This window comes from Lepisosteus platostomus, chromosome 1, assembly GCF_059453375.1.
Source record: "Lepisosteus platostomus isolate fLepPlt1 chromosome 1, fLepPlt1.hap1, whole genome shotgun sequence".
Classification (NCBI taxonomy): Eukaryota; Metazoa; Chordata; class Actinopteri; order Semionotiformes; family Lepisosteidae; genus Lepisosteus; species Lepisosteus platostomus.
Window position 1 is genome coordinate 66523291 of NC_142611.1, and position 20944 is coordinate 66544234.

The 20944-nt window shown below is 49.7% G+C and overlaps 1 protein-coding gene across 2 annotated transcripts in view; it reads right to left on the reverse strand.

The window, feature by feature from the left end:
* The window catches only part of map3k12 (mitogen-activated protein kinase kinase kinase 12), a 58330-nt gene that overhangs the window by 3524 nt on the left and 33862 nt on the right, over positions 1-20944 (reverse strand). For both annotated transcript variants that reach the window (XM_088633693.1, XM_088633692.1), the window contains exons 3-13: positions 18744-18927; positions 14764-14955; positions 14147-14305; positions 10299-10457; positions 8808-8916; positions 7141-7250; positions 6598-6714; positions 5627-5764; positions 4447-5146; positions 3455-3525; positions 974-1262 (exon numbers count right to left, since the gene is read on the reverse strand). In XM_088633693.1, coding sequence (XP_088489819.1) covers positions 974-1262; positions 3455-3525; positions 4447-5146; positions 5627-5764; positions 6598-6714; positions 7141-7250; positions 8808-8916; positions 10299-10457; positions 14147-14305; positions 14764-14955; positions 18744-18927 — 2228 coding nt within the window. The remainder of the gene's footprint in view (positions 1-973; positions 1263-3454; positions 3526-4446; positions 5147-5626; positions 5765-6597; positions 6715-7140; positions 7251-8807; positions 8917-10298; positions 10458-14146; positions 14306-14763; positions 14956-18743; positions 18928-20944) is intronic.

Genomic DNA, 20944 nt, shown 5'->3' on the forward strand with positions numbered 1-20944 from the left:
AAACAGTCCTGAAAATCCTCTGAACCTTCCACCTTCTGTTTTCTAAACTGTCAGAACACATTTGTTATCACTCGACAGCACACAATTCCATTTTTTATTCTAATAAGCTTAAGTATTATTTTTCTTCAAGTCAGAGTCGCTTACATTGAAGGTTTCATATTGTGGTGTTGCCTGAGCTTTTTTTTAAATGGCCTCTCTAATAAATTGTTATAGTAAACAGTCATATTTACTGTTATGGGGCGCAATTGATGACAGTGCATGAGGAGTTTGTATGGACAGCAGTGTCTTTATTCTTGTATGGTCAGTTGCATCTAGTGAAGAAGAGGTGTTTTAGGAGGTTTATAAAATCATGCAGGCAGTGCTGGGACCCCATAGTGTCCTGTCTGGGTGGAGTTTGTAGGTTCCCCACATGTTTGTATAGGTTGCCTTATGCATGCCCTGGTTTCCTCCCAGAGTCCAAAGGCATATTGGTAGTTTAACTGCCTTCTGGGAAAACTGTACCTGGTGTGAGTGTGTTTGTGTCTGTGTCCGTTTATGCCCTGCGATGGACTGGCGTGTAACCTGCTTTGCGCCTGTTGTTTGCTGGGATAGGCTCTGGCTCCTCCACGACCCCGAACTGGAGAAATCCATTAGAAAATGGGTCGATGGACAAAATGGTGCAGGGCCTGACACAGATGCTTGTGCAGAAGCTGGATATTTATTAACACAGCTACAGTATATAGTCTAGGGAAACTATACAGCGCCATTACCACTCAGGAGGTGCATTTTTATTGTAGCATGACTTGGTCAAGGATCAGTAACCTATCGTTGCTGGAGTGCTACGGTGACCATTAAGCCAGGCGGAGCTCAGCAGGGATACACTGAGAAAGAGACAGCAGATCCCTGGGATCAGGTCCGCAGATCCTCGCTGTACGACTCGCTGTTAAGCAGGCATCGGGGGGGAGGTTGGGGTTGTGGCGGACAGTGGCGTTACCTCGTAGGCGCTCTGCTCAGCGTTGAGCTGGGTCTTGACCTCGCGCACCGCGGCCTCCTTCTCCGAGAGCCCGTCCGACTGCTGCAGCACGTCCACCGGGATCTCGGAGCTCTGGGACAGCAGGTCGTCCGACTTGTCGTCCAGCCGCTCGTCCGTGTTGGTGCTGACCACGTCCGGGGTCCCGCTGTGCGAGTGGTCGCTGGTGTTGCCTTCCTCGCCGTCCGACACCGAGAGGTTCTCCGAGCTGAAGGTGGACAGGGACTGGCACTTCGTCATGCCTGCCGGCCGCCTGCAGGGGTGCAGAACCAACAAGGACTTTGATGCCAGCTCATCTGCCCATCCCCCGTCCCGCTGGCGGCCCACCCTGGCATATTTTGTTTGCTGCACACCAGATGCTGAGCGTGTTAAAATCTACGATCTTCCTGTGTCGTTCCACCATTGATTCAATGGAGAATCGCTACATGTTCCTAAATGTGCAGGTAGTCCTAGCTTGTAGCTGTTCATACCTCTAGTAAAACTTGAACATATTTGATTTTTTTCACTGTCTCGCATTTCTGCAAAGCGTCACTGCTTTCACGTGCTGCAGTACCCCTGTCAGAGGCTGGCTAATTGTGTCATATTTGGAGCAAACCTGAGACTTGAAAATGCATGTTTCCCTGTCATGCTTTGTGAGTTATATTAGGGAAGATGGACCTTGCACTGAATAGAAAATGGGTCATTTATAGTGGATGGGCTGTTGCAACAATATCCTGTACAAAGAAACCTGAACAGAGAAGTGATTGCTGACTGTGTGCACTGCTGGACAAAGTATTAACAAAAACGCTCATAAATATCTGTGCAAACATAGCTGTTTCATTTATTTTCTAACTTCATTGCTGCTGATAGAATTAGACTCCACACCTCGATAACAATGTCACGCACACATTTATGATACGGACATAAACCCCAAGTGAGAAAACGGAGCTCTACTGCCTGAGATGGCATAGACCCTGCTTCCATGAGCAGTGATGTTAAGTGTTGACAGACACATCTCAGAGTACAGAATCTGATTAGTGTTGTTCTGGTACTGAGTCTTTACAAACTCTATAAAAATACAAAAAACAAATCACATTACAAACTGGTGTTCTGAGAGAGACTTTCAATACTTTCCCCTCTCTGCATCCCCTCCCCACCAGAGTAAAGGTTTGTGAACCCCTCTAGAGGTTCTTGTACATTTTAGACCTAAAACAGAACGCGATTTCATGAACGTTTAAAGGGGAACTGCAATGCTATCTTTATATTTATAGAAAGAATCAGTATTATTGAGTGTATTTCAAACCAGAATAAAAGGCAAATGTACACAGTAACTTGTAAAACATCAGATTTATAGCACAGAATAAACTAAATCCCCAGGTGTGCACAGTGCCATATTGTGCTATTCAGAAAGAGGCAACAAAACATCCAGTGAGATGAAGTGGCCCCATTACACTGTTAAACAAGCAGGCCTCTGAATACATCTCTCTTAATCCAATAGAAATAATGCTCTCGAGTTCAAGAGAGTTTTGCCGGTAACTGGAACCTACTTGTTAATTCATGCATTCAGATCGTGTTGGAACATTTCTGCACTGAAATGTGTGCTGCACAACCTGTACTTGTTCGCTCGTACATCACATGACATCAGTCAGGACAGTGACTAGTGAGCAGGAAGGGCCTCATCACGTCACAATGTCGTGGAGCTCTCGCTGGGGGTTTGCGTCAACATGGCCACTTGCAGTACTTTCACAAAGTTCATGATTTTGTGCTTAATTTGAAAATGGTCTTTTTTTTTCCCCCTCTACCATCAATAAATATATTTTGTTACCGAGATTTAATAACTGTTCTGAGAAATTGGGACCGCAGTTCCCCTTTTAAATGAAAGATGAAAATTAAACCTGATTAAATGATGCAGATAACCTGATGGAACGTCCAACAAAAAGAGAGAGAAGATATACTTGGATTATTTAACAAGATGATATCGTTGTGTGAAGATGTCTGAGAACCTGTTTATTCAGTAACTGCTAAGCAATAGGGGCCTCAGCCGGAGGTTTCCAGTGATTGACTTCAAGCGAGCTCTTCAGGCAAGGGCACCCTCTGCACTTCTGGAAGGAAGAAAGGGCCAGAAATCCTGAAGTCGGTGTGAGAAACTGAAAGCTCCAGGAATAGAAAAGGTCTAGTTAAGTCTTGGCTGCTCAAGGTGTCACCAGTTACTGAATCCAACAGTTCAGACTTATTCACACGTGCACATTGACTTGTGTTTGGATTATTTTGTTAATTAAATAATCCAAATGTGCCTTCGAGTTATACATATATTCAGGTAATCTTCTTCTTTTCCTAAGACTTTCACAAAGGTCCGATTGCATTTTAAGTCTAAAAATACACAAGGACCTGGGGGAGATCATAGGCTTTTCTCTGCTCTATAGAGGGCAGATGAGCACCGCGACACATCTGCCATAAACCGCTCACCTCTGTCTCCGTGGCAACTCCACTTCACTGTCCACCTCCCCCTCCTCCTCCTCTGAAGACACACCCCTTTTCTGTCAGCAAGACAAGAGAGGAACGGGTCACACGTTTCGCCCTGTTATCCTGACTGGCCCACTGGTATGACATGAGTTAACAATTGTGTTACATTGTGAAAAATAATAGTTTCAAGGTTATCACCACATCGGGTACTGCAGTCTGACATTTATTTGGACGGTACAGTGACGCAGTGCTGGAACCCCGGGTTCAATTCCAGACCTGGGGTTCTTTCTGTGGGGAGTTTGCAGGTTCTCCCGTGTTTGCATGGATTTCTTCCAAAGACATGCTGATAGGTTAATTGGATTCTGGGAAAATTAGCCCTGTGTCTGTCCTGCGATGAAATTTCAAAATAAACCGAACTGTTCCACACGAGTAACTCATGAGCGCTTTGAAACGTATGTTGACCTTCTCGAGACGCGAAACGGGATATTTCCAGATCGGGCTGAGCTAACCATGGTTGTCCGGTCTTCCTGCTGCACACAGTGGCAGAGATTCCCTCCTGGGGGCTAAGGTCAGGCCTTCCTCCCCCTCCCGTCTGTCTCAGATGAGTGAAGAACCCAGCTCATTTAACTTCTCCTTTGTAGCATTTCATGTATGTTCTTAGGAAATTTGACCTTTAATGCACACCCGAATGAGGTTTTTGTTATGTCAGGGTGATGGAATTTTTTTCTGGGGGGATGCCTCCCTCCCACTATAACAAGAGGTCTCTGGGAATATTAAATCTGAATAAGGTTCTTGTGCAAAACGCCCTGGAATGCATTTCTAAAGCAAATCAGAGACTGTACAGGGTATAAATGACGCGTGCGGTTGATACCTGCTGAAATATAATCATTAGAGTGGTTCAAGGGGGAGAGAGGGCTGAAGTGTTTTTGAGAATCAGAATAATTTAGTACACTAGAGTATAGGAACTACAGGATTTGCTTAGGGATTCTCAGTACCTGTTTACGGGTAACGGCTGCCCTGTAGAGAATAGCTGCAGGAGTTAGGTGCTGCTGGCCGCTGCCCCCGGCTGCTCCCCTTGGAGCTCGGCTCACTCCAGCCCCCTCCTCTTTCTCCTCCCCCTCCTGTGGGAGGCGGGGCTGGCCCAGCACTGAGCTCCGCCCCGTGGCGCCCCCCCTGCCGCAGGGCGAATCGGGGCTGCTGGAGAACGGGATGGAGGCGGCGTCTTCGCTGGGCGTGTCGCTGCGGGGCGGGGTTTCCGTGAGGTCGTCGGCTCCGCCCCCGGGTTCGGCCGCCACGGCCCCCTCCAGCCCCGCGGAAGCACTGAGACTGCCCCCGTCCAAGCCAGGCTCTCCCCTGTTGCGTTCCTCGGCTTCCAAGGTCGTGGAGATGAGGTCTGGGCTAGAGGAGGACATCTTTTTAAGAAGGAGGTCGTGCTGCAGCCCGCGCAGGGCGGCACTAGGGTCCAGGTGCTTTGTGGGCAGTGCGGCCGGGTCCCGACAAGCCGGGGAGAGGGCAGCCTTCAGCCCTGCCAGATCTCCACTGCTGCCCTTTCCCCCTGCCTTGCGGTAGCGGGTCTTTCCTCTCCGGGACCGACCCGGCGATGTGGAGCCCTTGTTGGGACAGGCAGGGATGGTGACCTGGGTCATGGAAGAGTCCAGCTTGGGCAGAATCACCTCCGACTTAAGGATGTCTGGCCTGTGGGGAGAGAGAGAGACAAGAGGGAGAAACTGAAGGACAAGCAACTGAACATCACATCAGTTTCAGGTAAAAGGAAATCTATTTCAAACTACAGAGGAACATCTATCTTCCCTCTTGTGTTGAGGGTTATTTAATAACCTGCAGTGTGTGAACAGCTTCTCGGTCATCTGTTTCTCCATTACTTCCTCCCCATAAATCATACCCTTCAAATAAATTGTGCTGCTGTTTCTTTTGTATTAGATCTTTCAAAAAATTGCAAACAAAACCGCTTTTCACTGCTTTGGACAAGAGCTGCAGACACTATAACGTTTCTAATCTCTATGCAAATGAACTCAAAAAAAGCCTCCCGTCTTCAAATCGTCAACCAACATTACAGGTAAGATCCCGCAGCTGACTGGGTGGAACTGCTCCGGAGCGGGACTCAGGCGAAGACACGCATGGAAGCGGCCGAGGGAGAGGGGGCCAGGGGCTGCTCACCGCTTGCTGTGGGAGGGCAGCTTCTGCGGGACGTTGCGCTTCTTGATGAGCTTCTCCATGGAGTTGGAGGGCCCTCCCTGGCGCGAGCTGTGGTGCTTGAAGAGCCCTGGGTACTTCTTGTCCAGGTTTTGTTCTCTTCTGGGGAACACAGGTGGGGGGACTAGTCAGCAACATCACACAGCAGGAAGAGGCTGGACAGGACGGGATGCCCTGCTGTGCTCCCGGGGTATGGGAGGGGGTTAAACATACGGCACATGCTTTTACAGATTGTGGGGTATTTGCTTACTCCTGCTTCACCCATACTTTCCCATCAGCATACCTTCTGCGCCCATCAAAACATCCCACACTTTCCTGGTGCAACCACATAAACCCCAAAGGCAGTGCAGGGAGGATCCTGAACAACCCTATACAGTTCCCAGCCCGCATCCCAATCCTAATCATGACATCCCGTCTGACGATGCACTGACTGCAGGAGCTGCCCAAATACTCCTGGAGACTTTTTTTTTCAATTAAAAGAGAAACACAAATAAGAACCATATACTAACATGCAGAAATGGAAGAATGCTAGTTACACACTTCTTGTCAAGAAGGAACAACATTTGACCATGCTGCACCAGCTAAAATGTCAGATCTATGGTAAGATTTACAGCTACATTTCCACACATGCACACATCCAGAATGAGATCTAAGAGCACCCCAGTCCTCCACCCAGCCTCAGGAGATTTTCCTTGATCCACCAGCCCCAGAAGGGCTTCCGCAGTGGGATGGTGGGCGCCCTGTGCACTGTTCCCTGTACCTGTCCCTGTAACCTACACTCTGCCCCTTCACCCTCCACCCCGCATCCCCCAGCCAGTCCTCTCTCCCTTCCCCTTCACCCTGCACCCTGCTCCCTGTCCCCTCATCTGAATCCTACGCCCTGTCCCTTCACACCGTGCCCTACACCCTGCACCCTGGGGCCTCTCCCACCTTACCTGAGCAGCTCTTTCTCTTTGAGCTCCAGCTGCAGCATGACGGCGTTGAGCTCCATGTACAGGTTGTTGGCCCTCTCCAGTTTCCTCTCGTAGTGTTCTCGGATGTCCAGGGCATGCCTGCGAGCACCGGGAGCAAGACCGTGGTGTCAGCCATTTCACCTGGAGCCCCACAGGGCAGCAGAGTGCTGTTTAGACACCACGCCGGCTCATCTACCAGTTCTGCTGCCCCACATTCATGGGCAATGCATCGCTTTTCCACTCACAAAACTGTTTTTATAAATATGCTTTTTATTGTTACATCCTTTTCCAAAATATGCACTTTTTTTGAAACTGCAGTCAGAGAGTGAAAACGCTTATTTCCAGTTTCTGTCAATGGCTCTGCCCTGTGCTTTATTATAATATAAGCAACTTCGGGGTTTTTCTACATATACAAACTGTACACTTGGGTGTTGGGGCTCCAAAACTGGAAATGTCACACTGTACACCGCATAGACGCCCTGCAGAATCTGGGGTGACAGCACCCCGCCCCCCCAGGTGGGATACCTCAGCTCCTCCCGGCGCCGGTTGATGAGCTCCTCGTCCAGCCTGTGCAGGCACGTGCCCTCCGACTTGATCTTCTCGAAGTGCTGCTTCACCTCCTCGCGCCACTCCGCCTGCGATAGACAGCACGCGGCTGGTCAGCCCCAGCTCCTACATGCGGCTCCGCCACCCCCGCTGCTGCCCGCCTAAAATCCCACACTGTCTTCCCTTTGCCAACAAAAGATGGGAGACCTGGATGGGAGACCTCCTGGGAAAATCTAAGATTGCTGCCAGAAGACGTATTAGTGGGGCCAGTAGGGGTCACTCACTCCACAGTCTGTGCAGGTCCTAATGCACCAGTATAGTGACGGGGACACTATACTGTAAAAAGGCACCGTCCTTCAGATGAGATGTAAAACCGAGGTCCTGACTCTCTGTGGTCTTTAAAAATCCCAGGGCGTCTCTCGAAAAGAGTTGGGGTGTAACCCCGGCATCCTGGCCAAATATTCCCCGGGCTCTTACCAATCATGACCTCCTAATAATCCCCCTCTCTGAACTGGCCTCATCACTCTGCTCTCCTCCCCACTGATAGCTGGTGTGTGGTGAGTGTACTGGCGCACTATGGCTGCTGTTGCATCATCCAGGTGGGGCTGCACATAGGTGGTGGAGGGGAGTCCCCATTACCTGTAAAGTGCTTTGAGTGGAGTGTCCAGAAAAGCGCTAAATAAGTGTAAGGAATTATTATTATTAAGAGCATACGTGTAGCCTGTATTGCAAATGACTGGTGAGGCAAATATGCATCAGATCTCTAGATGGTTACCCTGCCGCTTGGGGAAATCTGCAAGAGATATTGGCTCTGGCCCGCGAGGTCAAACAGGGGTTGTCACAGTTACTGGTGCAGAGAAGAATAGCAGGACACCTCTTAGTAGTGCATCCTGTTTTAGAAGGAAAATAATCTGATTGAAAAATGCCCCCCTCCACCTCCATAGGTGTCCTGTGGTACCACCTCAAATATAAAATCCTGGCTTACGCCGCTGAGCCCTTTTTTTAGCAGATCTGGGGCGGACAGATTCAGAACCCCCACCTGGTGGGTCCCTCACTTTTCACTCCCCCCCGGATCTGAATGGCTTTAACTGAACTAAGAGTTCATGTGAGAAGTCGGCCAGGTTGAAGAGCATGTGGGACATCAAGTCCTAGAGCTGCATGCCCCCTCAAAAGACTCTGAAAGGTGTTCAAACAGGACGGTGTCTTCTGCAGCAGCAGTGCCGCTACCTCCTTGTAACCTTGCCTTTCACTGCAGCATCGCAATCCTGTCCTGTCCTGTGCGGAGTGTGTGTGTGTGTGTTAGCAGGAGGCATTGGGAGTGTGAGTGTGGAGGGGGGGGAGGGTTGTGATGATTAAGCTAATGGACTCTCCTGACAGTCCAGGACCCAGCCTGCCGCTCGGCTGCTATTAAAGCAATCAATGGGGCCCATCAGTGCTGCAGGGCTCTCTTGACGTCACGCTGGCCGGGGGGAATCAATTGCAGGAGGGGGTGGGGGCGAGGTCAGACGGGGGAGGCTTTTCATCATTTCGGTCATTTGCGTCACCATGCTGAATGGAGAGGAGGAGTGGGGTGTGTGTGGGGGGAGGTGAGGGCGTCCCCCTGTTTGATTTCCATCGACGGTGATTGGACGAGCGGGGGAAGGTACCTGGGATTTGAAATAGGTCTCCTGCGGGGTGGACAGCACGTCGGCTGAGGCGATGTCCAGGTGCAGGAGGATCTGCCGGAAGGAGGGCCTGTTCCTGGGCTTGCAGTTCCTGGGGACGGAGAGGGGAGAGGAGGAGATTTTAGGGCTTCCTGGGTCTCCGTGCATGTAGGGCGCCACCACTTAGGATATCTCGATCTGAGTGTCCATCACGCCCGCGGAGGGAATGAGGATTGACTGGGCCCCGAACCAGCCGCCACCCTCCTGTCTGCGAGGAGTTTGCGTGTTCTGCCCTGTGTTCGCTTAGGTTTCCTCCCACAGTCCAGCGGCTGGGAAAATTGGCCCTTTTGTGTCAATTGGCTTCTTGGAAAATTGTGAATGTGTGTCTATGTGTGTCCTGCCCAGGGTGTGTATTACCTCGCACCTGTTGCTTGCTGGGATAGATTTTGGCTCTCCCGTGACTCTGAACTGGATAAAGCAATTAGAATATAGTCTTGTTAGACATAGTCTTGGTTAATCTAGTACAGAAGGCATTGAGAGGTGTTTTTGTAGGCTTAGGACAGTATTCATCAAACCTTCCACCATAAAAAAGTGTACACCTGACATTTTCCTGGTTTCCTGTGCTTTTTTCACCCCTGAAATGCCAGCAGTGGCAGAAACTGCTTTCTAACTTCTCCTTCAGCTAGGTCTTCTCGCAGTCTCACTGAGCATTCTAGCCTGAAGATGGGCGACCTGGAGCCCTCGGCGAGGCAGCTGGTGAGCGTGAGGTTTTCCTCATATAGAATAACTCTGTTTAATGAATGCTGGAGACGTTTCCAAAAAGTGCCGTTCAACAGTCCATGATTACATAGTTCGCTGCATTAAGGAGCTTGCTGATCTGCAATTATTTCTAATTAATTGCTAAAAGAGTAATTTCCCCCTAGGTGTGAGTGGGTGTCTGTCTGTCCTGTGATGGACTGGCGTCCTGTCCAGGGTGTACCCTGCCTTGCCCCCATTGCCTGCTGGGATAGGCTCCAGCTCCCCTGTGACCCTGTATTGGAAGAAGTGGTTAGAAAATTGATGGATGGATGGGTGCGGGGGTGTGCTATGTCCCTGGAGGCTGTCTGAGGTCCTTATATAACACTTCAGGTTGCCCACTATTCTTCCAGCCAGGACCAAGATGGAAGAAACGGGAATGCAGTGACCGATAATTTACAATGCACAGTACGACATATCCAAAATCTGCCTCACGATGGGTGTTTGCCTCCTGTATGGGACTCTAGAAAAACCACGCATTTAGATCTAATCAAAACAATTACCAGGAAGAAGACATGATAATAGGGGTGGCAGACAACCAGCACACACTCACACACCAGGGCGTGAATGAGACTGAGAGCTAACGGGTTCTCCTCCTGACCCTGGTTTCCCACAGTGGAGGTCTGGGGACCCCGGTTTTCTGCCAGTCCCCCAGTCCAGTGCCTCCGCCCCCAGCCCACCAGCCCCCCTGCCCCTCACCAGCACTGGCGCAGCAGGATCTTGAAGCCGTCGGGGCAGCTCTCGGGCACGGGCAGCTGCAGGCTGTTGTTGCCCACTCCCCAGATGATGGCCGAGGAGTCCACGTCCTTGTACGGGATCTCCCCCGTCAGCATCTCCCACAGCACCACGCCGAACGACCTGCGGGACAGGGACAGAGGGGACATACTCTGTGTCAGCGCTGGCCAGCGTCCACCAGCCCCCGCCTCTAGGTGACACCGCCTCCCTCTCGGTCTCTGTGCTCTGCCACCTCACCCCGACAGAGGAGATCAATAGATTCAATCTTCCAGGGCTGTAGGGTCTCCTGTCACGGCTCTTCATTAGGTCACTCAACTCACAGCTCACTTTGGACATTGGATCGATTTTACCAGTTACAGTTGTTGACGCCTCAAAAAAAGGCCCACAGAACTTGCCGGACTTCCATCCTCAACGTGGCTGCAGACCCAGTTTTTGACAGCTGATCTCCAACAGCGTTTTGTTTTTTGTGAAAGGTTTAAAGGAAGACATTACCAGCCGGGGCATTTCTGCCTGTTGGGGTGGATTTGTAACTAGGAGTCTGTGAAGCGGAGTCTGTGTGTCCCAGGGGCCCTGGCCTAGACTTCCTGACGCCGGTTCTTTAGTGCAGCCAGGCGTGGATCGAGCCCCAGTCAGGTGCTGGCTGTGAGACCCAGGAGAGCCCCAGGCCTCAAGGGTGACAACAAGGCCTCAGTCAACACCACACTGCAGCTGTCGGAATCACCATGGTGACCACAGCACAGCGGCAGAGAATAAGCAGGACTTTTGTGCGGAAGACTGAGAAACAGTTTAGCTACAAGTGTAATAACAAAATTTAAGACTCATCTAACATTATGGACTCATTTTTATTCACCTGGCAATGTTTTTGGAACTTATACATAAAGCTGTAAGATGAAGGGGAATTTCCCCATGTCTTTCTGTGCTCAGTTCACATTGCAGCTTCAGGAGAAAGGAAATAAATGATCTTTCCTTCTGTGCTGCCCTTCCATAAAACACATTTAAGAGATACCTTTTCAGCTAATATATAGCAGAGGGATTTGCCCAGAGTCTTCATGGGTTTTGTTAATGTTTAAACAGCCTTGTTCTAGCCTGAGTTAACACAGCTAGCGTCCTTTCAATTTTTAATCTGGCATGAAAGAGGTTTTAAAAAGCTTCTTGTCAAAGAAATGGAAATTACTGCATGTGCACCTGAAACTCACATTTCAATCCAGGATGTTGTCAATGAGCTGCACAGCATTACACAACACGTATATAGACTGTTGCCCTGCCTTCATCTACATATATATAGTGCGTATATATAACCACACGCCAGCATAAGGTACTACAAGAAGTTTCGTTTCAATACAACACCTGGAAAATAGTTTTCTTCCTACCAGAACACACTCTGATTGTTCAAGTTCTTTTTAATGACCCCTATTTTCCCTCCTTTGCATGATTTCATTTCTTCCCCTGTTCCTAAGCATTTACCGGGGTTTGACTGTTGCTTTTTCAATTTCCTGCCACCCAGAAGATGACATTTAGCTCGCTTTTGTAGACAGACTTCAGGCCAGGTATCAGACTGAGGACAGTTTTGGTCTACGCAGACTGGGCTCAGTGAGCAGGATCGGCCTCAGAATCGTGCGAGGACCAGGCAAGGTCATTCTGGGGTCTTACCACGTGTTTTGGGGGAGGGGTCCGGCCAAGCTGCGGTGTTTGTCGCAAGCATCGGTACCCCTCACCACCGCACCCATTAAAACCAGACCGTCCTTCCCAAAAAGTGCCCTCTGCCACCTCCTAGTAATTACCCCATGCGGAGGTGTGGCGCAGTGCCAGCAGAAATAAGGCTCTTTAATAAGGCTCTCTGTGTGGCGGCGTGGGCCCGCCTTGCTGTGACAGGCCGCATTAGGCGCAGAGAGTGCCGGCTGGGTAATTAGAGTGCCGCTGTTTTTATTAGGCTTTCATTCACAGCGTCCTTCCTCCCCGAGCGTCTCTGTGGCGGGGGGGGTGGCACCACTGCGATGCCAGAGCTGGCATTGCTGAGTCAGCTGCTGGCATGACAACTCACTCACTGGGAACGGGGGGGGGGATCTCCCTCCCGCCCCCCGCTGTCTGACTGCCCCCTCAGTGTGCTGAGGCCGTGGGCAAGTGGGGAGCTCACTAGGGCAGCTATGACCCCAGAGAGCCAGCTGTCTTCTGCACAAAAAGCGCTTGTCAGTTCTTCACTAGCGGGCGTGGAGCACTCGCAGGGGTCTTAGCTTGGAGCACAGCTGTCTCGCGTTGCGTTTGTCTCGGTTTGTGCTTCCTTTCCCCTCTGTCACCACGGATAGCAGCCTGTTCTAATTCACGGTCATCAGTGTGTCATTCCGGACACTGCAGGACTAAGACAAACAGTACTAAATCCGTGCCAGGACAGAAATAGCATGCCACAGCCCACAAATGTTTGCAGGTCCTCTGCAAATCGCGATTAAAATCCTAATTGGAGCAAGTGGTTTTTTTTGGGTGGAAGAACTGCTCGGCATGGAAAAAGCGACAAGTCAAAATGAGTAGAGAATCATGTAAATATGTACAATTATATCGTCCCCCAACTCCTGCTATATAATTGGAGACAGGACAAGGATGGAGACGATCTGTAGGACTTGCTCCTCAGCACATTGCTTATTTCTTGTTTCTATTGCTGGACAGCTGCGAACAAGAACTTTTTTCAATATCTCTAAGCAACATTTTAATGATGGTTTTTCGAAGGTACAGATAAGCACACCGTGGACATTCACTGCAGTGTGGGAAACTGAGAGGCAAATGCATACTATTGCTTTGAAAGTCTCCCGAGGATGTAGGGATGTCATTTTTTGGAGTTCTTTCAGAAACCTTTCCCACAAACTCCAGAATTTGAGTTCTGTCTTCTCTGCAAATGGAGAGTGGGCACCCAGCCAGACAGAGGGCCTTTTGGGTTATTTTAGCATAGTGCATCTGGCAAAATCAATTATTGAATCAGGGCTTTTCAAGAGAGATGTCCTGGTAGTGACGCACCAGCTGTCTACTCCTCCAGCTAAATCTCCCTCCTTCTGAGGAGATGTTTAACGCTTTCCGTCTAATCAGGATGATCAGCAATGAAAAGGACTTGCCATCACCTTCTCTGGTGTAGCAACAGACACTTTTGGACCTGTAAACCGCAACACAAAACAGGCTTGAAACAACTTTTAATAAGATGTCCTAGAGATTGTCTGGTTTCCCATACATGTAAATAGCAAAGTCAATGCGATGGCCAGAAAGTTTGCAGCCAGCAGCTGTATCACCCTGCAACTCACAACTGGCAGCCCACTGAAGCTCAGCAGGTGTCAGTACCTGGATGGGAGACCTTCTGGGAAAACTAAGGTTGCTGCTGGAAGAGGTGTTAGTAGGACCAATAGGAGACGCTCACCCTGCAGTCTATGTGGGTCCTAATGCCCCAGTATAGTAATGGGGACACCATATTGTAAAAAACGTACTTTTGGATGAAACGTAAAACCGAGGTCCTAACTTCCTGTGGTCATTAAAAATCCAGAGGGTTTTCTAAAAGGAATTGGGGTATTAACCCCGGTGTCCTGGCCAAACGTCCCCCTGGCCTTTAAAAATCTTGGCCTCATGGCCTCCTGATAACCCCCATCTATGAACTGGCTTCATCCCTCTGCTCTCCTCCCCACGGATAGCTGCTGTGTGGTGAGCGGACTGGCGCACTTTGGCTGCTGATGATTATTAATATTAAAGTGGGAATTTATATTTGCAGTTCAAGGTGTATACACACACAGGTAAAAAGAGACGTTGCTGGTTTATCCCTCCCTCCCTTTTCAACCCCTTACCAGATGTCCACTTTCTCCGAGACGGGCTCATTGCGGATCACCTCCGGCGCCATCCAGGCCACGGTGCCAGCGAAGGACATCTTGGTGCTCTTGTCACTGAGCTCCTTGGAGGTGCCAAAGTCGGAGATCTTCACCAGATCGTCATAGGTGATCAGCATGCTGAGAGAGAGAAAGAATGAGCCGAGAGCCATCCTCCAGGTGATTTCTCCATAGCATTCAAGCAGTGGCCTTGTGTCTTTGATGTTCAACCCACAATGTGGGAGGCCATGTGACAGCGGTAATGACCGCCGTAAGATTGCCATTGCACAACATTTTGATCCATCTGAAGTTTTACCAATTGGAAGCCCTTATACACAAGTCTGGTACTAGGTTTTTAATGCTTCCTACCTTATTTTGGGGTAACTGCATGGACACATTCATGAACCAAAAAATGTTTAAGTTAGCTTTACTGGCATAACTGGTGCAAGAGCCTGCAGCTCTTCCAATCTGAAAGCAGTCAGAAGGGTATGCAACGGGATGTTTGCCATCCCCAGACTACAGGCATGAATTAAATTCACAGCTCTTGCTCTCGGCTGTCGAGCTGCCTCGTGCAGTGCAGAATAGGCTGCCACACTCACTTGGGCGACTTGAGGTCCCGGTGAATGATCTTGTGCAGGTGCAGGTAGTTCATGCCCCCCGCGATGCCCATGGACCAGTCCACCAGCAGGGAGGGGGTGATCTTTCTTCCGGCACGCAGCACCTCATACAGCTGGCCCTGGGCGCAGTACTCCATGATGATGCAGTAGCAGGGCGCCTGGGTGCACACACCCCTGGGGGAGAGAGAGATGGGGTTCAACACACTGTGGCAGCAGCAGAATGCTGTTTTTGACCACATCCAGCCGTACTAGTACTAGTTGACCATTTCCCGGTGTACTAGTAACTAGCATTTCACCGTCTGCTTACCAACACAGATGCCCACGCTAGTATGCCTGCTTACCAGCTAAGCATATCAACCTCTGAGAGGGTGGGCCAGCTCCAGTCCTGATGGGCTGATGCACCTTCAGATTATCTTTCCAACTCAGCTAAATTGGCTTGCTAATTAGCTTAATTGGACCAATTTACCAATTATCTCCCACTCTTCAGGTGCTGCCTGCTTGCAGACACACCATCCTATCCAGGATCTTGAGCTGGACCAGCCTGACGTATGTGACCGCAGTGACAAAAAAATATTGACTTACAGCTACATAAAAGTATGGTTCAGACTTATCAATTTAATAATCAGATTCAGCTTAGTTGCTATAATGATGTTGGATGTCCGGTCCTGCTGCTGCTAATTCTGATGATGGGGCAGCATGCAATTCACCTCCACTGGTGTTAGCAGTGGGCTCCTATGTGGCTGAAGAATCCAATTCCTCCAGGATGTATCCATTGCTCCAGCCATTCTATGCATGTTTAATCAAGAAGGTTGGTCTGTGCTTGATTAGTCATACTAAAGATACGTGTATTGCATTAAGGCAAGATTTGGTGTCTTTTGTTTTTCTGAATACTGAATACTGCAGAAGTGTGCAACTGCTCAGCCTGTCATAGGTATCAGTGCTTTATCATCTCATCCTCAGAGGCTCTGAGTCTCACAGAGTTCCTTTACTTGGACACAAAGAGGCAGGTAATGAGTCCTAATGGTGTGGCCTACATCCATCACGGAGATTTACATGAGCTAAAGCAATGTATGACTACTCAGAGAAACCTGACCTCCTTTTAGACAGCTCTGATTTGGTCAGCGCTTTGCTGAGCATCACGCCTTCTGCACAGTTGCCGTCTCAGATTCCAGGATCACCCAAGATTGCTGGGCTGTGGTGCAGAGGATGTTTGCTTTCAGTGTCTTCTTTTTAAAATAAAATGCTGGTTTGATGGCATTCAGCAGCCTGTCGCGTAACTGGCGGAGTCCATGCCCACATCTTAACCGCTCTGTGCCCAGCTCTCGGCGTCAGACCGCGTGTCTGGGGATTGGCACTGAAACCTGAACCCACGGCTCTCCGCCTCGTGATGCCCGCTTCTCACCAGGGAAGGTAACCATGGCAACAGTCTGGAGTGCACTTAGACTGATCTTGGCAATGTGCAGAGCACAGGAATCAGAAACAGTGCCCCGTAGCTCTGAAGTTTCCAGCACTGCTGCGAGGTCAGAGCACTGGCTGGTGCAGAGAGAGAGAGAGAGAGAGTTACTTAACGGAGTTAGGAGTAGATGAGAGAAATTGATTCCCCTTCCTTTTTAATCCCAGACAGCCTGTAATTCAGCACGGCTCTGAATTTTACCGCAGTCGAGCTGACGACTCAGCAGCTTTGCTCCCGCTTGTCAGCTGGCGAGATGGAGCGGCCGGGGGGATTGTCCGAAAAACCTTTTGCTGTCTTGGGGAAAAGCTTATTGTCAGGGCTCTCTATTAAAAAAAAAACAACGACAAAAGCTAACAATTTAGAATGGACAGTTATTTTTTTCAGTCTGTCCTCTCCCAGCTTCCAAGCTGTCGGTTTGAGAAGGCGCCTCAGCCGTGACTTGGGTATCTCCAAGGGGGGAAGGAGGACCCCAAGTCAGATTTCTGCCACCAGCCGTTTGACCAGGGCCGTCTCAGAGTGGGGGGCGAAGGGGGCGGCTGCCCGGGGCCCCATGCTTTTGGGGGCCCTGTGCCGGCCTACCTCCCCTCCCCCAATCCCACTTCACACGGGCATAAAAGTACATGTTTAAATATTTTAATGACGCTCCACACAAAACTCGTATTTTAACTCGAGATGAAATCTAAAGTTAGTGGGAGACCAGGTGCTTTGTTCAGAACTGGAGGCCTACACCACGTCACAGGCCCTCAGCTGCCAGCTACAAGTTATTGCGGCACAACTCAACTAGCTTGGGAAAAAAGTGAGCCAGTGGGAAAATGGCGAGCACAAGCAGAGACAGGGCCAGATTTAGAAAATACTACAGCGGGTGCGAGAACAGAAAAAGGACACAGAAGAGGGAGGATGCAAATGTGGCCCTTAAAGGGTCTTTGGAAGATGTTGGGCTGGAGGGTGAGAGGCCAGAGAGGCGCATGAGGTGCTTATTCAACCTTTTCTGGGCAGAGTAGTGGGAGTGAATGTGGCCTCAACCCGAACGTCTGCTCAATAACGCCATTTAGCGCCAACTAGAGGAGACGAGTCTTCTCTCCCAGCAGCACTGCAAAACTGACTCCTGTAAGACGGCCGGTTTGTGACACAGGACTTTCACTGAAGGCTGAGAAGACCCTGGCCCACAGACTCCCATAAAAAAAGGCTCCGTCTCTCAGATGAGATGTATAACCGAGGTCCTGACTCTCTGTGGTCATTAAAAATCCAGGGCATTTCTCGAAAAGAGTAGGGTTGTTACCCCGGCATCATGGCCAAATTTCCTTTTGACCTTTACCAATCGTAATAATCCCCATCTATGAACTGGCTTCATCACTCTGTTCTCCTCCAGACTGATAGCTGATGTGTTGGGAGCGTTCTGGCGTCATCCAGGTGGGGCTGCACATTGGTGGTGGTGGAGAGGAGTCCCCATTACCTGTAAAGTTCTTTGAGTGGAGTGTCCAGAAAAGTGATATAAGATTAAGATCACTTTATTGGTCATATACAATTTCTTGCATTAGGAATTTGTCTTCTCGCATATCCCAACTCTCTCTCCATTAGACTCACAGGCACACAGACAGGGAGAGAGAAGTTTGGGGTCAGAGCGCAGGGCCAGCCATTTATACAGCTGGAGCAGCTGGGGTTAAGGACCTTGCTCAGGGGCCCAACGGAGTAGGATTCCTCTGCTGGCCACAGGATGCAAACTGGTAACCTTCCAGCCACAGGCGCAGATCCTTAGGCACAGAGCCACTGCTCCACCCCAATAAGTGTAAGGAATTATTATTATTATTATTATTATTATTATTATTATTATTATTATTATTATTATTATTATTATTATTATTACCACCACCACCACCACCACCACCCCAGCAGCACTCTGTCTTCTTTCAAGTTAAGGCTGCTGGTCATCAGCTACTAGAAATCCAATTAACTGGATGGGCCAGACACCCTCTTCTCATTTGTAACCTTTCACACAAAAGTACAGTTTCCATGCCACAAATATATTTTTACATTGCTGCCCTGGAATCTGTCCCAATAGGAATATTCCTGGGCTTAAAGGGAGAACGTGTCCATCCATCCACTCTCGAATCGTTTTAGACAATACAGGGTAGTGCGGGAGACAGAACTTATCCCAGCAAGGGGAGACACACCCTGGACGGCAGACACACACACCCACACCAGGGCCGATTCTCCCAGGTGCCACTCAACCTACAAGAAAGTCTTTGGACGGTGGGAGGAGACATGGTGAGAACATGCAAACTCCACACAGACAGCACCCCAGGAATTGAACCCAGGGACCCAGCACTGCGAGGCAGCCATGCCAACCACTGAGCCACCATGCTGCCTACATCCTACTCATCCTACTCATGACAGGCTAAATTAGCTAAACAGTTTTAGTCTTGAACTGAGAAGATTCTCAGGAGCGATTTGCCTGCAGTATGAACAGCACTGTGTACAAGCGAAGGCTGCAGTGAGCAGGGCAGCTTACTTGAAGGTGATGATGTTGGGGTGCTTGAGCTTGCGCAGGTGTTTGATGTCGGTCTCCTTGATGTCCCGCACTTTCTTGACGGCCACCTCCTCCCCGTGGAACTTGCCCAGGAAGACCGCCCCCTGGGCACCGCTGCCCACCCACTGCAGGTCTGAGATCTCCTCGAAGGGCACCTCCCACAGGTCTGCGTGGGCACAGGAGAAGAGGGGAGTTAGACAGGAGGGACCACACCAGTGCCCTCATCTAGGGAATGGTCAAGCCAGGGCTGAACGCAGCACTCTCGCTGTGTGGCAGTTTCACCAGCAGCCTGGCCGTGCACTTGTGTGCAAGAGCCTGCAGTAAGCAAAACCTGCACCGGCTCAAAATGCTGTGCAATGGGAATTTATTCCCTCACCTGGAAAAATGCCTAAAGCAATTGTCCTTATGTCATAAACGCCATTATCCGTCATCACCACAGACGTCTTCTTTAAATCAGTGGAAGTTCAGAGAAGTAAAGTACATCTTGGCTGGCTAGTGATTGGGAAGAGGGCTGTTAAACTCCAGTGCCAAATTCGAGGAGTCTATTACTGGTGGTCTGATGCAGCAGTTGAGGAAATCTTAAGCGCAGAAGGCTTTCAGAGGCTCTCAATGCTAAAACACGAATGAGGGCACCAGTGGGCGTTGTCGGGCCTTTAACAAAAAGAGTGTTTCTTTAGGTGCAATACCTGCTAAGAGAAGTCGGTCGCTGGTGACTATACTGCCCGCCGCAGTACAGCTCGCACAGAGAGCCATGCGGCAGGGCTGTAGTGCTGGTATGGGGATGTGAGGATTCTTCAGTCTTGCTGTCTGAGGCTGCAGACGGGCGCTCAGTCAGGCTGAGGGATGTAATCTGCTGTGGGTAATGCGCTTTAGGCAGTAAATCCTGCTTAGTGCTATTGTGCAGGAGCTTTGTGATAAGGCACTGAGCCATGGGAAGAGGAGGGGTAGGTTGGGGGGGGGGTCTGCTTTTCCAGTCTGGATTTCGGAGAGCTAATGTGGGGCAATTGGAAAGCGCAGAGGAGGCAGATCGCCGGGGGGGACCCAGGCATGACTGTGGCAGATAAGCACTTAGATGCACCAGAAGGCAGAGAAAGCCCACATGTCACGGAAAAGTCCCCCAAAAAACAGAACTAACAATCACAAAAGTTACAATTAGCCCTCATGCACCTATCCTCCAACCTTTCTGTGTATAGGGTGAATGTTTCAAAAATGAATTCTGTACATCCTACCAGAAACTGCCCATGTTGAGATTATTATGGTTCTTTGTTCCAAAACACTTCTAATTGTTTAATGGAGCCAATTAAACCCTTGATCAGGCCCTCCAGCAGTTACACTCATGACTGGCACAGATTAACTGCAATGCAGAAAATAAAAGCTTCCAATAAAAGCAGGCTGTTTCATCAAAAAAAAACCTTTCAGTGAACTAATTAGTCACCGGCGGTAACATTGGATCCACAAATCTCTCCTTTATTCCGAGGGCAAACCTTGCACAGAAGGAGAGCTGAAGGACAGAGGGGCTTCTCCGATTCTCGCTGTCTAGTAGTGAGATCATCTCGCCTCAGAAACACGAGAGCTCCCTGGCCAAAGTGTTACAGATTCTGCTCCTCCAGTTTTATTAAATCCAACCAAACGGCCTGAAAAATCCAAAGGATGACTTAACAGGGGTCATGAACTTGCCCTGTCAATAGGTCAGGGTGTATAGAGAGGAACTCTAGTGTGAGAGCATCTTTCACTCCACACGAGAGGCAAGTCTGCATTATGTACTTAACTTCTCTGACCCTGCTCAGGGCAGTCAGGCAGCTCAGCTCAATATTTAGATGAATTCTTCTTTTGGGGGCTCAGGTACTTGCACCTGGTGGATGAATCATGAGGGTGATGTAGAGCAGCAGTACAGTGCAGAAATCCAAAATCGGACAAAGTCACTTCAGTCCCAAATCAGGGCTAGTCTCCCCTTTGAGTTATGCCCAATGTGCTCGTCCCTCATGAGCCAGTCCCAGATTTGGTGTGGCCAGGACTTGAAACCATACAGACCCAGACTCCTTTTCAGGCTGAAGCTACTGCATTAGTACTTTTTTCGGGGTCTAACAAACAAGGGCAAGAAGTTTGGAAGAACAGTGTCAGCGACAAGGTACCCTCCTGCCCTCACGAGGGGGTGCAGGCTGGGTCATTCAGGTCCAGTCACA